The sequence below is a fragment of the Lissotriton helveticus genome, chromosome 3_2 (genome assembly GCF_964261635.1).
Source record: "Lissotriton helveticus chromosome 3_2, aLisHel1.1, whole genome shotgun sequence".
NCBI lineage: Eukaryota > Metazoa > Chordata > Amphibia > Caudata > Salamandridae > Lissotriton > Lissotriton helveticus.
In genome coordinates, this window is record NC_136062.1 from 112,639,716 (window position 1) to 112,655,064 (window position 15,349).

The 15,349-nt window shown below is 44.1% G+C and overlaps 1 protein-coding gene across 2 annotated transcripts in view; it reads right to left on the reverse strand.

Moving 5' to 3' along the window:
• CCPG1 (cell cycle progression 1) overlaps window positions 1–15,349 on the reverse strand; it is a 387,788-nt gene that overhangs the window by 168,279 nt on the left and 204,160 nt on the right. For both annotated transcript variants that reach the window (XM_078684863.1, XM_078684864.1), the window contains exon 5: window positions 6,242–6,449. In XM_078684863.1, coding sequence (XP_078540989.1) covers window positions 6,242–6,449 — 208 coding nt within the window. The remainder of the gene's footprint in view (window positions 1–6,241; window positions 6,450–15,349) is intronic.

A 15,349-nucleotide genomic window follows, 5' to 3' on the forward strand; every position in this document is an offset into this window, starting at 1 on the left:
CGGCCCGTAGAAATAGTGCAGGAAGAGCACGCTCTGTCGCCTGTAGATGTTGAACACTCACAAACAACCTTTAACCTACAGGAAACAGAACTGGCTATTAATTCTGTCAAACAAGGGAAGGCCCCTGGACTCGACAAAATACCAGGTGACCTTTTCAAGCACGAACTGGATGTTTGGGCACCATATTTAAACCATTTGTTTTAATGCAGTCGCGGCTGGTGAATTAATCCCAGATACATGAAATGGTGCGGAAATGATCACTATTTTTAAAAAGGGCGATAGAAGCGATCCTGCTAACTATCGCCCTATAAGTCTTTTAGATATAACCCAAAAAATCTATGCCAGGCATATATTAAATCGTATTAACACATGGTTGGAAGAAGAATCAGTTTTAACAAAATACCAAGCCGGGTTCAGAGCTAAAACAGGAACCATAGACCAGGTTCTAAGGCTGTGCTGCTTGTATTGGAAATACGTCATTCTCCGAACTAGTCACCTGTACGTGGCATTTGTTGATTTACGAGCGGCATTCGACCTTATCCCCCGATAACTTTTGTGGGAATCATTAAAAAATCAGGGACTCCCAATGGACCTACTAAAACTGGTCATGGGTTTACACAAGGAGAACTATGCCAAGGTTAGGTGGGGCCCAAACAGGGAATTAACACAACCAATTCCGATAAAAAGGGGAGTACGACAGGGGTGCGTATTGGCCCCAACCCTGTTCTCCCTGTTTGTTAATGATATCCCGTCTTAAATGGAGAGGTGCGATAATGACTCGCCTAGATTGGTAGGTGAACGGGTTTCGTCCCTCCTGTTTGCGGACGACACTATTCTCATTTCGCAAACACAAAGGGGTCTCCAGAACCTATTGGAAAGGTTCCAGTCGTATTGTACTTCGAAAGGTTTAGAAATTAATATTAAAAAAACCAAATACATGGCTCTGAGCCCGCATAAAAGTTTTAGAAAAAATCTAATGTTAAACGGCCAAAAATTAGATCATGAGCAGAATTTCACTTATTTAGGTGTATTAATAGACTCATCATTAGCATGCAGACCACAGTTAGAAAAGACAAAAATAGTGTTTAAACAAAATTGTTTCCCAATTTTGAAAGGACAAAATAAATGCTTGAATAAGGCAGTAACTCCAGCTCTAGAGCTTTTTAGGTACAAGGTTCAATCAGCAGTGCTATATGGAGCAGAACTATGGGGACCAGTATGTAGAAAGACATTTGAAACCTTCGAGAATAAGTTTTTTAGGGGATTGTTAAAATTGCCTACTAGCACCCCGTTGACACCCCTTTTCTTGGATATGAACATTAAACGCACATGCGATATTAAGACCGTTATTGTTGTGGGTCAGATTGTGGATAACTCCCGAACGGCCTGATTATAAGGAGGGGTTGAAAGAAGTCATGGATCTCGACAGCGGTAGCAAAATCTATTGGTTTAAGCATGTAAGATCCTGGTTAGCCAAAATAGGATTATCCCATTTCTGGAGGGATCCAGAGGCTATGAAGGCGTGCTCCAGGAAAATTGTCAAATTGACATTCAGGTCGTGCATGAGCTATGATTCTGCGTATATAAAAACCCATGGTCCCTTAACTGATTTTCTTTTACTGACTAAAGATTTGGCACTATTTGAAACCTTTCTGGATGAGATCCAGCCGACTTTAGCTAAAAGCTTGTATATAAAATATAGATATGGAACATTAAGAACTAAGGAATTTGAAAAAAGTTGGGTGAAGTCAAACAGTGATAGAAGCACTTTATGTACTAATAACGCAAGGGAAGATGTCCTACATATCCTATTTTTTTTGCTGCAGTTATGTAATACCAAGGAAAAAGTGGATAGTGCCACTTTGTCGCAGTATTGGCTCAAACTCCTACAAGGAGGCCGGCAGAATTTTAAAAACTGACACCAGTCAGGTAATTGTGTTCGGTCTTAGTAGATTTCTTCTGCTAACTTTATTACAATAAAGTCGGGTCTACATTTTTAAACGTTAAGGTTTAATTTTTATACTTCTTATGCTCATTAAACAAGCCAAAATGCGTAGGATGGCAAGGTATCTAAACTATATTGTGAAGTACACCAACCATGTATTACTTTTTAACATTTCGTAGTGTATAAGTTTTAAAATTATGCCTTGGTGGTTACCCATTTAATTACTTTTTATCATGTAAAAAGGTTGCTTATATTTTAATAGTATATTTATTTAATGTGTGATGATTCTAAACCATAATTATAAGATTGTTATGAAATTCCACATAAACAAGATGATGTATACCGGGATGAAAAGAGCTCTAATTACCATGTGATATCAAGTCGATTTCCGTTACCTACTCTGTGCTTTAGAAAATTATAAATTGTAATGAAATGATTTTAATTGTGTATCTTTTATGATGCTATTACAACGAAATAAAGATTATTGAATTGAATTGAATTAGCTGGTTTCTTTGAAGATTCTTTGGAGTTCAGAGGAAGCGTAATCCATGGAAAAGTTTATGTGGCCATTAAAGGATTGTCAATTCTAGGTTGGTATCATCTAGGTTAGTTCAAAATGGTATTAAGACCAGGCACCACAGATCAAGTTTCTGTGGTTGGATTGGATGATTTTGCTGTCAAATTATCTGGACGCTACCCTTTAGTTTTTAGCAAAGAATTAGGGAAAATAAAAGGGTTTTCACATGCAATTAAGGTCAAGGATGATACCATTCCCGTTAAACACAGATTGAGGAATGTGCCCCTCAGTGTCAGAGATCAATTGGAGAAATAACTTGATGATTTGTATAAAAAAGGGATCATAGAACCCATAGAATCTTCATACGGTTGTCTCCGTTAGTGGTCGCGAAGAAAAAAAATGGTGATCATCGCGTTTGTGTTGATCTTCGCAGTTTAAATAAAAACATATGGGGCGATTCTCATCCCCTTCCAAAGATCGCTGACATGCTGAGTTTGATTCTTGGTTTCAAGTGTTTTTCAAAGTTAGATTTGGCATCAGCATATCACCAAGTCGCACTTGATCCTTCTTCAAGACATCTTACAGCATTTGTATCACCATTTGGTTCTTTTCAATATTGCCGTATGCCATTCGGGCTAGCCTCTGCGGCAGCTGTCTTTCAGAGGATTATGTCAGGCATGCTCAAAGACATCAAAGGCGTTGTTGTCTTTCAGGACGATGTGTTAATACATGGTGATTCAAGTGATTCACACAATGAAGCTCTTTTTCATCTTCTTGAAGTCATGCAAGTCAGTGGTGTTGTTCTGAAACAAGAGAAGTGTGTGTTCAAGGTTAAGAAAGTTGAATATCTGGGCCATGTTTTGTCTGAACAGGGAATTGAACCTAGACCTGCTCTTATCAAGGCAATTGTTGACAGTCCAGCTCCTATAGACAAAACTAGGCTGAGTTTTATTCTCGATTTGTACCAGACTATGCTTTGAGGGCTCAACCTCTTACCAACATGCTGAAGAAAAGTGTTCCTTTCCTTTGGGACTCTTGTGCTCAAAAAGTTTGAGTGGATAAAAACACAGTTGGTTTGTCCCAAGGTTCTGAAACCTTTTGATCCTAGCGCTATGTGCACTATAACGGTTGATGCTAGTGGACTGGGTTTAGGTGCTGTTCTTACCCAATCCGTTGGTGGTATTGAGAACTATTTAGGATTTGCCTCAAGGGTTTTGCGTGCCACTGAACTAAGTTTTGCTGTTATCGAAAGAGAACTTTTAGCATGTTGGTGGGCTGCGAGGAAGTTTAATTCCTATGTTTGGGGTAGACACTTCCAGCTACGTACAGATCACAGTCCCCTTGTCTCTATTTTGTCAGGTAAAAAACTAAAAGATCACACCCCAAGAATAGCTCGTTTATCCTCAAAACTACTACAGTATGATTTTGATGTTTCTTTTATTCCTGGAAATAAGAATGGTAGAGCTGATTATTTTTCAAGGTTTCCTGTTGATGATGGAAGTGAGTTGGATTTGGGGGATGAGGATGAGTGTTTTATTGCCAGTTTGGTTCTGGATGATATGTATGCTGTTACTGAGAAGGAATGGAAGGAGTAACTTGCAAAAGACAAATTACTTTCTTGTGTAGTTAAGCATGTTAAGCGTGGATGGCCTAAAGAGAAACATGTTCCATTATCATTACAGACCTATGTGAAGGTTTCTGTTGAACTTTCTGTTGAGGATGGGTTGCTGGTACGTAGTGACAGACTAATTCCTCCTGATGTTCTTAGACTATGTTTAATGAAAGGAGCACATGAGGGACATTTGGAAAAAACTCACACGAAAAGGAGGCTACGAGAGTATTTTTGGTGGCCCCAAATGGATACGGATGTTGATTCATTTGTGGGTGAATGTGTGGTTTGTTCTGGTGCAGAGAACAGTTTTATTGTCAGGACTCCTCCTTTGCAACCTATTGAACTACCTGAAGCACCATGGCAGAAAATTGGCATTGATCTTGTTGGCCCATTCAATGTTCTCCCAGTTTCTTCAAGGTTTGCCATAGTCGCAATTGATTATTATTCTAAATGGCCTGAAGTTTGGTTTATTGGTGAACCTAATTCGAAAAATGTAATTGACTTTCTGAAAGACATATTTTTGCGTGAGGGTTTTCGTTCCTCCATTGTCAGTGATAATGGTGTGCAGTTTGTGAGCCAATAATTTGAGCAATTTTTGGAACAATGTGGTATTGGCCATTGTAAGAGTTCACTTTATCATCCACAAACAAATGGATTAGTTGAACGTATGAACCGTGTACTTAACAATTGTGTACAGTGAGCTTTAGCAGGCAAATTCAATGTGCAAAATGCAGTACGATCGATGTTGTGGTTCTATCGCACTACACCTCACTCATCTACCAAAGTTTCTTCTTATGAACTTTTGCGTGGGAGGAAACCTTGTTCTAAAGTATGTCCTGGTTGGATGTCTAAGCGGGTGAAGATGGATTCTATTACTGATTTAAATGTTACTGTCAGAGAGAATGTTAATTTGGCACAAACTACACAAAAGTCTTATTTTGATTCAAGAAAAAAAACTATTTCCCATTCTTTTGTTGTTGGAGATATAGTGCGTGTGAAATTTCCAGTGCATAAAAAAAAAAGGTTGTTGTAAATTTACTGATCCCATGGTCATTGATAAGATTCAAGGTAACGCTGTTAGAATGAACAACAAACAGTGGTGGAATGTATCTAGAATTGTTAGGAATTCATGTGGTAGGATACAACAAAGGAAATCCATAAATGAAGAGGACATTTCTTCTCCAGATCATTCTTCTACTGTCCTGCGTAGGAGCAATAGACAGCGATTCATTCCTGCAAGATTTCGTTAAGATTACATTATGTATTTTATTGTATTTTGTTTTTTTTAGGTTTTTTCTTACTTTATTTATATAAGGAGGAGGATAATGCAATGGTCCTATCTCTTCTAGTGTTTGTATCATCTCCTCTCATGCATGCCAGATCTAGTTCTTAATTAGAATGTTGTTTGTGTTTTGTGTCCTGCGAGGCAGTTACCCTCTGATCCTGTCCCTGCTTGTTGCTGCATGGCACCTGTGCGCAATAAACCTACTTATACTACAAACTTATATTTGTGTAAGTGGTTACTTACTACACTATTCCACCCAGTTCATGTTCTTTGTAACAACCAAAACAAAACAAAAATATATCCATCATGTAAATGACATTCTTCATAACATTGTACAATTTGCCCAAGTCCAGTAAGGGTTAACAATAAGGGAAAATGTGTGTTTTCTCAAGTCATAGAGCAAATTTCATAGCAGTCAGGGAATCACATTTCACACCTTTAATGCACTTTATCGTCTCACAGTGGTGGAAGTTTGCAAACTTGCTGTACACAATTGGATCCTATCTGAAATATGTTTACTTTTGACTTTTATGTCATGCAGATCACTGCAAAGGATTCAGAATAATGTCACACATGCATAAAGACGGGCATCTCTATATCTTCCTACTGACGCTTCTATATACAGGAATAGAGAACGTAAATGGTATGCTGTAACTACAGCAATGTTTATACATGAGCCTTTGGCTAGCATGCCACAGCAGTCTCATTGCACATTTTGATTACTACACAAAAAAGGCTTTTCAGGTCACAAGTACTTTCAAATAAATCAAAGTACCTAAATGCATTGGAAGGATGCCTGAAAATCAAGCTTAGAAATGCAAATATGTATGCCCCGCCTGAAGTCTCAAATCTGAACCTTCTTTGTATATTAGGGCCTCTTACCAGTTTCTGGTTGACTGAATGCATATTGGCTGCTGGAAGAAGAGCCTAGGTTCAAATCCTCACTGTCATCTGCTTTCTCATCCACAGCATCGTCAAATTCTTGGGAGCCAACTTCTTCCACCTTGGGTGCCTCAAGTGTAACAATATCAGAATCATCGCTGGTGGTACCAATACACAAACTCTCATCAGGTAATTTTTCCTCCACAAGCTAATAAAATAATTGAAACGGGGGTTACATGGAGAGTGATATATGCTTTTAGTAACAACAAGTAGACCTATTTTAGCACACAGGAAAAGCAAAGAATAAAGCAGCTGTCATATAGTTACTGCTTATCTATATACTGTGTTAAGTTAGCATGAGCTTATTAAATGTTTAAACACCATTTTTCCTTTTGCTGCTTCTGCACACGACACTTAATTGTTGATTTAGCTTTCAACCTAGAAGAGCGTTGTGATTTACATGAGAATAATATGTTATTGCTCTGATATCAGCTTTGCTTAGTAAACTATGTCTGTACAGAGAGTGCTGAAGCTTCAAGGATAACTCGACACAGAATTGTTGTGAGGTCTGATCTTCGCACCTTCATAGACATAACATAAGTGCAGCTCCTGCCAAATTCTGGCGTTAGGCGCGTTTTATATTGCTTTGCTTAGAGCACACATAATGCTGTTCGCATGCAGAGAGCTGGTGGAAGTTGATGTGATCTCTTCATGCTAGGATCTTGAGGTATGGGCCCGCCCTGCTAAAACCCAAAGAGACCTTCTTAGATATTAATATAATATGCTAGTTAGGGAGGGTGAGAATTAGGTGTTGTTAACCCTTATTCATTACAGCATCTTAGCATGCTATCACCTTTTGCTTGTTATGGACTAGTAACTATGCTGATAACTTTGCTTCTGATAATATGTTTCCTTGTATTATCTAAGATACTGCGTTTGAGAAGACGGCATTAGTATATAAATATTTCAAATGTGCACGTTTCCTCATTTACTCCACGTTCTGGTTTGAAATGATTGTATAACGAAAGAGTGCTCATGTGTTCCACGTCACCTGAGGTATCGTAAGTTCATGCTCTGGTTTGTCTAAACATTGGGAGTTTGTTATGACCAATGAGACACTGTAGCTAGCCTGGTATGGGGATTTTGGGTACTGAGGTGAGTCTTGGGCCACCCTAATTCGCCGAGGTTCCAAATCTCTATGCACAGTTCTGTAGGAGAACGGAATTCCCGCTACATGGCGCCCATACGTTGGTGGTCTTATATCATGACACTCGAGTAGTATATCTTTCAAACCTTAACCCCTTCACTGTCGTTTCCGGAAAACGGTGGTGTCGGACAAAACCTACCTATTTTTTTAAATAGGTCTTTTCAAGCTTGAATCTTTCTGAAACGGTTTCTTTGAATTACTACCCAGTTGTGTTACAATTTTGCTTTGTTTTTCTAAGTTCCCGTGCTGTCATGGCCCAGCCTGTGGACATTCCGCAGCATAGTCGCATTGCGGTGCGCAATCATATGCAGAATTACCAGGTCCCATTGGAAGGCTTGGCTGTGGTTTTAGTGGTGAGTGCGGATGCAGCTTACCCTTACGAACTGTTTTATTCGTGGGTGACGTCTCCGGCTGTGGACGCTAATTCTGGTGTGTTCCACAACTACACTGCCTCTCCTGTGCCGGCTGAATATACTCCGTACAGGGCAGTGGAAATACCTATTGATCATTGGCAGCATCGCGTTTGGTTTGGTGGCGCCCTACCCCATTCTTTAACCGCTCCGAGGTTAGGTCCTTTGTCCATTCCGGGCGCAAATTGGCCTGTTCTGGCTGGATTTACTCCTCATCCTCAACACGGCAATTGTACCTTGGCGGAGGTTCGTAGACTACATGTGGTTTCTATTGCCGTGATTCGTGCATTAGTGCAATACATAGGTCGTCATCTCCCGGGTGGGCCCCCGGGGGGTCCGGCTCTTCCAGCGGGACAGGGCGGTTTGAAGCTCAGTCCGGTTATGGTCAATGCTGTGTTTGGTAAGCGTCCCCAGGACAAGGATGATTTTCCTTTCTGGCTTGCCGAGAAATTTGACCAGCTGGAAGCAGTATTTCCTAATACAACTCCTGGAGAAAAACATAGAATCTTGACGATTAGTTTACCGAAGGATTTAGCACCCGAACTCGCTGACTGTGAGACCTGGGGAAAAACTTTTGCGGCTGTCTATGCGAGATGTTATGGCACTCCATCTATGGCTGTACTGCCTACGATCATTAAACGTGTTCAAGATGATCACGGACCGGAGGCGGCGGTTGAATTGGGTATGCGCCTGTGTGGCTCCTTTGAAATAGTTTGCGATCTCATTCTTGCTAATGTCAAGGGGGATGCAGTGAACTTTCAGGTGGCTAATGCTTTGGCGGCAATCCCCGATGCCGAAAAACCCCGCTTATAAAACAGTGGGTCGCACTAGTAAGTGTCTGAAGCCTTTTTCTGTCAAGGAGAAAAAGCAACCTCAGGGGCAGTCTTCGGAGACAGAAGTTCAGCCCAAGTCCAAAAAACAAAATTGGCCTAAGAAGCAGAAACAGGGTAAGCAACAGCAGCAGACTCAAGAATCTATTCCTGCGACTCCGATGCCTGCGCAGACAAAGCGTGTTTATGACCTGATCGATTTCAGGTTTCTGATCAACGCTCTCCTCGTTCCTTTCAGGACTCTTCGGCCCCGAAGACCGGTGGTGGAGGAGGCGGAAGGGGTCGGGGTGGTCAGCAAGGTCGTGACCTGCCCCGCCAGACAGACGGCACAGGACAGCAGGACGGCTCAACGCCGAAGAGACCGCAGTTTGCCAAAAAGAAAGTCGCGGCTTTAACAGCGCATCGATATGCCACAGATAGTGAGAACGCGGTTTTGGAATCTGACATGGGCTCTGACTTTGCAGGACAGCGTGGCGGAGATTACCATTGTGAGAGAGGCCCTGCGTCCACTACTGAAGGTGACAGCGACTGATATTTATGTTGTGATAGAGACAGCTGATACTAGAGTTGCTCCCCCTGATAGACTTTATGAAATTGTCCTGTTAATAGAAGGTGACATACAACGTACCATCAAAGGGGTATTTTGGGAAAATCTTTCGTCTACATATGTCATTTTGCTTTCGGAGGCTGACTGGCCCCCACCTTTTGTGCTCACAGCGCCGCGAGGGGAGGAGGTAATCCTCCCGAGTTTCGCGAACACTGTCTTGAAGGAGCATGCGCAGCATTTTGCAGAAGAGTGGGCTAGGGCTCTAGCACCGGCTCTGTACCGCAACCAATGTGGTTGGGATAAATTGTCCCCATGCCACGAGATTCCTTTACGGTCTCAGCCGCAGCCTCAACCTCAATATCCCATACGGCGTGAAGCCAAGGCTTCCGTCGCGGCAATCCTTGAACAATTGGAATATCAGGGAGTTATTGAAACATGTGTGTCACCGATGAATAACCCTCTTTTTACTGTGACCAAGCCAGACAGGTCATATCGTTTGGTATTGGATTACCGGCATTTAAACTCGCATTGCCGAAACTGTGCAGTACAGAATACTCACGGCTCTGCTCTAGTGGATAGTCTTGTGCGTAAGCGTTTTAAGACCACGCTTGACATTTCCAACGGTTTTTATGCCCACAGATTGGATAGCTTTCGCTCCCAATGGACCAGCTTTAATTCCGCCGGGGTCCAAAAACGTTTTCGGTGTCTCCCAATGGGCTATAAGAATAGTCCTGGTATATTTACCGCCCGCATTCTCTCTCTTTTGGAGAGGATCGATCCAGATGCTTGCTCGTATGTGGATGACATATATCTCACGGACGACGAAATTTGGGAGCATCTGTGTCGAGTGAACTCCATAATTTGTACCTTTGCAGACATGGGTTACAAATTTAACTTTGCAAAATCGCACATTGCGGAGTACACAGTGTTCTTCCTGGGCTATGAGCTCAACAATGAAGGTAGAGGTTTGGCTCCTCACTTCTTGGAGAAATGCGCACAGTTGTGTGCTCCTACAACACTGAAAAAATTACAGTCTTTACTGGGTTTCTTAAATTGCGGGAGGACATACATTCTGGAATATGCCCAGCGTATCCAGCCTTTGTATGCTTTGATACAACCAACTTTTCCCAAATCATGCTGGCTGCCTGAGCACTCAGCCATTTTGCAATCCTTGCGGGCTGATCAGCTCGCTTCTAAATTCTTACTGACTCGTGATAACCACACCAACCTGGTGATGAGAATTATTCCTGGGACAGTGGGTTTGACGTATGTAGGAAGGTGGCTACCTGACTATGGTTACCCCAATTTTTTTTGCCTTGTGTTTAGCTGGTTTTTGACTTAGTTGGCCTGGTTCCCTGCTAATCAGGGCCCCAGGCTATCTGCTCTCTCTGTAAAATGGATTCCATGTACCCTAGGTACATACCACAATTGGAAATGGACTCCTTGTCAGCCCCTGTACCATGCACTATAGGTGCTCAGTGCATATGTGCCACCAAGGCCTACCAGGGGCTGCAGCATATCTTTTGCCACCCCTGGTTGGTTCTTAAATTGACACAACTGGCTGATCACTCAGCTGGGGCAAGGTGGTGTAATCACCCCTTGCTTAGATATAGTATACCTATATCTAAACCTATATCTGGACACATATAAACCTGTGAGCCACTCCTATGGAAGGCCTTATCAATCCTGGAGGCAGAGTGCGTGGTTTAATGTGAGATGGAGCTCTAGCATGAGCTGAGCCTGTCTGCAGCCGTCGGGAACAAATCCCTAAGCTGTTTCAGGATAATGCCATACCATATACTATTAAGTGCATTATAATCCTCGCGGTTATATAGCAACTTTGGTTTGGCTTTATCAAAACATGTCGTGTAAGGTGTCATACGATTTGGAATACTATCCCCTCGCCAGTTCTGGTGACGGGGATAGCATTCCACCCCTCTAGAGGGAGAAGACATGTTACTTTACTGAAATGCGGTTAATTTCTAAAAGAGCCTCAGATCCACAAAATGGATGCTTCTGCCACAGACACAAGTCTGACCCCCTGAAGCTGAAAGAAACTCAGCCAAGGGGGCCTGGACAAAGGGTTTCCTGTCGCAGGGAGGTGTCACACCACCCCAGACAGGAGTTAGTGGATTGTAGAAGGGAGGTTTGAAAGAAACCAGACACTGCATGGGGAGCACAAGGCTGCCCCTTGCATAATCCGGTCAAACCGGTTCTGGGGCACACCAGCCCCAGTCCCAGCGCGGCCTGGATCAAAGGAAAGGGGTGTATCCACCCCCTTCCTGGGTCCCACCCATAGGAGGGGACCTCGCAGGTAATCCAGCCCCCCAGATTCGAATAAGAGTGGGAGCAGTGCCAATGCACTTCAGATTATCCTGATGAAACATAAGAAACGAAACTCTGGACCCTTCGACATCCTACTCAACGTAGAAGACTGAAGAATCTCCCTTGTGGTCAAGGAGTGACCACCCTGTGCAAACAGGCACCATCCAGCACCTCGACGTCTGCTTTGTTGCAGCTCCCGCCGGAACTCGAGCGACAGAGATCGACGAGATCAAGCTTGCCTGCCTTCTAACAGCCCGATCCACAGTCCCTGCAGAGCTGAGACCCGTGGAGGCGACCAGAAGCGTGGGGCACGCCATCTTGGAAAGACCACGAGACGCTGACCGTGCAGCCCACGAGTGACCCTCGAAGCTGTACACCGGGGTTTGAGAAGCCCCAACCCTGAGCCACTCTTGCACCGAAGTTCAGCCCTCCACACTCGACGAGTGCTGCGTGGGGCCCTTCTGCTTCTTTTGGCTCAACGCGTTGGCCAGGTCACTTGCCAGCTGGCTTGTGGCCCCTGTGCCGACGAAAACCGAAATACGACTTGTGATTCTGGTTGCTCCAGATTTACACCAGCTCCCCTAAAAAGGAGCCCCCACTCTGACCCTCCTGGTCCGAGTGAGAAGCAATCTTCCAGTTCCGCGTGGATTGCTTTTGCCAAGTGTTGTTTGCTCCAATCTTGAAGCCGACAGCGCCGACGGCGAGAGCCTTCGTGGGACAGATCGTGACCCGCTCCTGGACGTCGTAGATGCCCCAGAGCCCACGTGACAGCGGAGAGAAGCTCCTCGACAACAACCTGATTGCGCCCGACATTGCCTGGTTCCATCCTGGTTCCACCCTGGTCACTGCTGAGTGACCCAGACTCTGTCCCCTCTGCTTTCAGGTACTTTTCGACTTCGATCCACCCTTGGATCCCACCGGACACTTCTCCGTCACAGCGCCTGCAGCTTCTTCAGCTTCAAGCACCAAGAACCAGCGTGACGAAACCCGACACTACTTCGACTCTGTGCACCCGCTTCCTGTGGGTGAGGTAACATTGCAACGCCGGTGTTCCCACACTGGTACACACCTCTAGGGTCTGTGTCTTAAGTTTTGTCTTTCTAGGTTCAGCGGAAGTGTCCTAAAACTCTATTTGTGTAACTTTTACGCACCATTGACTTGCATTGGTGCATGCGTGTGCTTTCAGCACTGCACCCGAATCCCGCAGGCTTTTCCCGACTTCAGCATTGCTTGTCCCGACTGCTCCCAGCGATTCCCTAGTCCCTAGGCCTAACCACTGTTCGATTGGTATCTCTTATACCACTTTCTTAGTATATGGTCTGAGTGGCCCCCCGCCCTCATCCACAATTGTGCAACTTTGTATGTTATACTGTGCTTTTGATTTAACGCTTATGCCCCTTTGTTCATAAAGAATACTGGGGATTATTTTAAGTAATAAATACATATATTTTTATAATATATACTTGTGTGGTGTCCTTTCATTTGATATTACAGGACTGTGATTGGTAAAACAGCTCGTTTAACACGACCTCTTGAGTTAAGCCTTTAAGGCTGCTTAGTCTATGCTACCATTAAGATAGCTTGTCTACAAGGTTGACTTACAACCAGACACCATAAGGGAAAGCTTGGACTGATACAAGGTGGTTCCAGATTTGGAAACATCATATATCAGGCCAACTTAAATCACCTGATCGATTTCAGGTTTCTGATCAACGCTCTCCTCATTCCTTTCAGGACTCTTCGGCCCTGAAGACCGGTGGTGGAGGAGGCGGAAGGGGTCGGGGTGGTCAGCAAGGTCGTGACCAGCCCCGCCAGACAGACGGCACAGGACAGCTGGACAGCTCAACGCCGAAGAGACCGCAGTTTGCCAAAAAGAAAGTCGCGGCTTTAACAGCGCATCGATATGCCACAGATAGTGAGAACGCGGTTTCGGAATCTGACATGGGCTCTGACTTTGCAGGACAGCGTGGCGGAGATTACCATTGTGAGAGAGGCCCTGCGTCCACTACTGAAGGTGACAGTGACTGATATTTATGTTGTGATAGAGACAGCTGATACTAGAGTTGCTCCCCCTGATAGACTTTATGAAATTGTCCTGTTAATAGAAGGTGACATACAACGTACCATCAAAGGGGTATTTTGGGAAAATCTTTCGTCTACATATGACATTTTGCTTTCGGAGGCTGACTGGTCCCCACCTTTTGTGCTCACAGCGCCGCGAGGGGAGGAGGTAATCCTCGCGAGTTTCGCGAACACTGTCTCAGGGAGCATGCGCAGCATTTTGCAGAAGAGTGGGCTAGGGCTCTAGCACCGGCTCTGTACCGCAACCAATGCGGTTGGGATAAATTGTCCCCATGCCACGAGATTCCTTTACGGTCTCAGCCGCAGCCTCAACCTCAATATCCCATACGGCGTGAAGCCAAGGCTTCCGTCGCGGCAATCCTTGAACAATTGGAATATCAGGGAGTTATTGAAACATGTGTGTCACTGATGAATAACCCTCTTTTTACTGTGACCAAGCCAGACGGGTCATATCGTTTGGTATTGGATTACCGGCATTTAAACTCGCATTGCCGTAACTGTACAGTACAGAATACTCACGGCTCTGCTCTAGTGGATAGTCTTGTGCATAAGCGTTTTTAGACCACGCTTGACATTTCCAACGGTTTTTATGCCCACAGATTGGATAGCTTTCGCTCCCAATGGACCAGCTTTACTTCCACCGGGGTCCAAAAACATTTTCGGCGTCTCCCAATGGGCTATAAGAATAGTCCTGGTATATTTACCGCCCGCATTCTCTCTCTTTTGGAGAGGATCGATCCAGATGCTTGCTCATATATGGATGACATATATCTCACGGATGACGAAATTTGGGAGCATCTGTGTCGAGTGAACTCCATAATTTGTACCTTTGCAGACATGGGTTACAAATTTAACTTTGCAAAATCGCACATTGCGGAGTACACAGTGTTGTTCCTGGGCTATGAGCTCAACAATGAAGGTAGAGGTTTGGCTCCTCACTTCTTGGAGAAATGCGCACAGTTGCGCGCTCCTACAACACTGAAAAAATTACAGTCTTTACTGGGCTTCTTAAATTTCGGGAGGACATACATTCCGGAATATGCCCAGCGTATCAAGCCTTTGTATGCTTTGATACAACCAACTTTTTCCAAATCATGCTGGCTGCCTGAGCACTCAGCCATTTTGCAATCCTTGCGGGCTGATCAGCTTGCTTCTAAATTCTTACTGACTCGTGATAACCACACCAACCTGGTGATGAGAATTATTCCTGGGACAGTGGGTTTGACATACCTCACTTTTAATGAAGGAGACACAGTACCTATTGCTTACAAGTCACACTTGTACACTTCGGCTGAAATGCGGTTTTCCACTATGGAGAAAGTTTTAACGGCTGTGCAGATGGCGATTCTTAAGAAACGTGCTCTGTCACAGGGAAAACGCATGTTGGTTGTTACACCCTGTCCTCATTTGGAGGCAGGTACGAAAGCCAGTGTACCAAATTCTAAAGCTTTGCACCCTCGGTGGATTCAATGGGCTGCTTCCTTGACGTCCACGGATGTCACGTTTATTTTTGACGCCTCATTACGGTCGCAGGAGTACTTGCAGTATGAATTCGTTCATCCTGCTCCTCTAGCAATGCGACCTTTGGAGGACTTCCATTGCATCATTTACACTGATGGTTCGGCGCAGGTTGCGCATGGCTCTAAACACGCCTACGTTTCCGCATGCGCCATTGTGGTCGGTGCCATGGTGAACGATGAGTTCAAG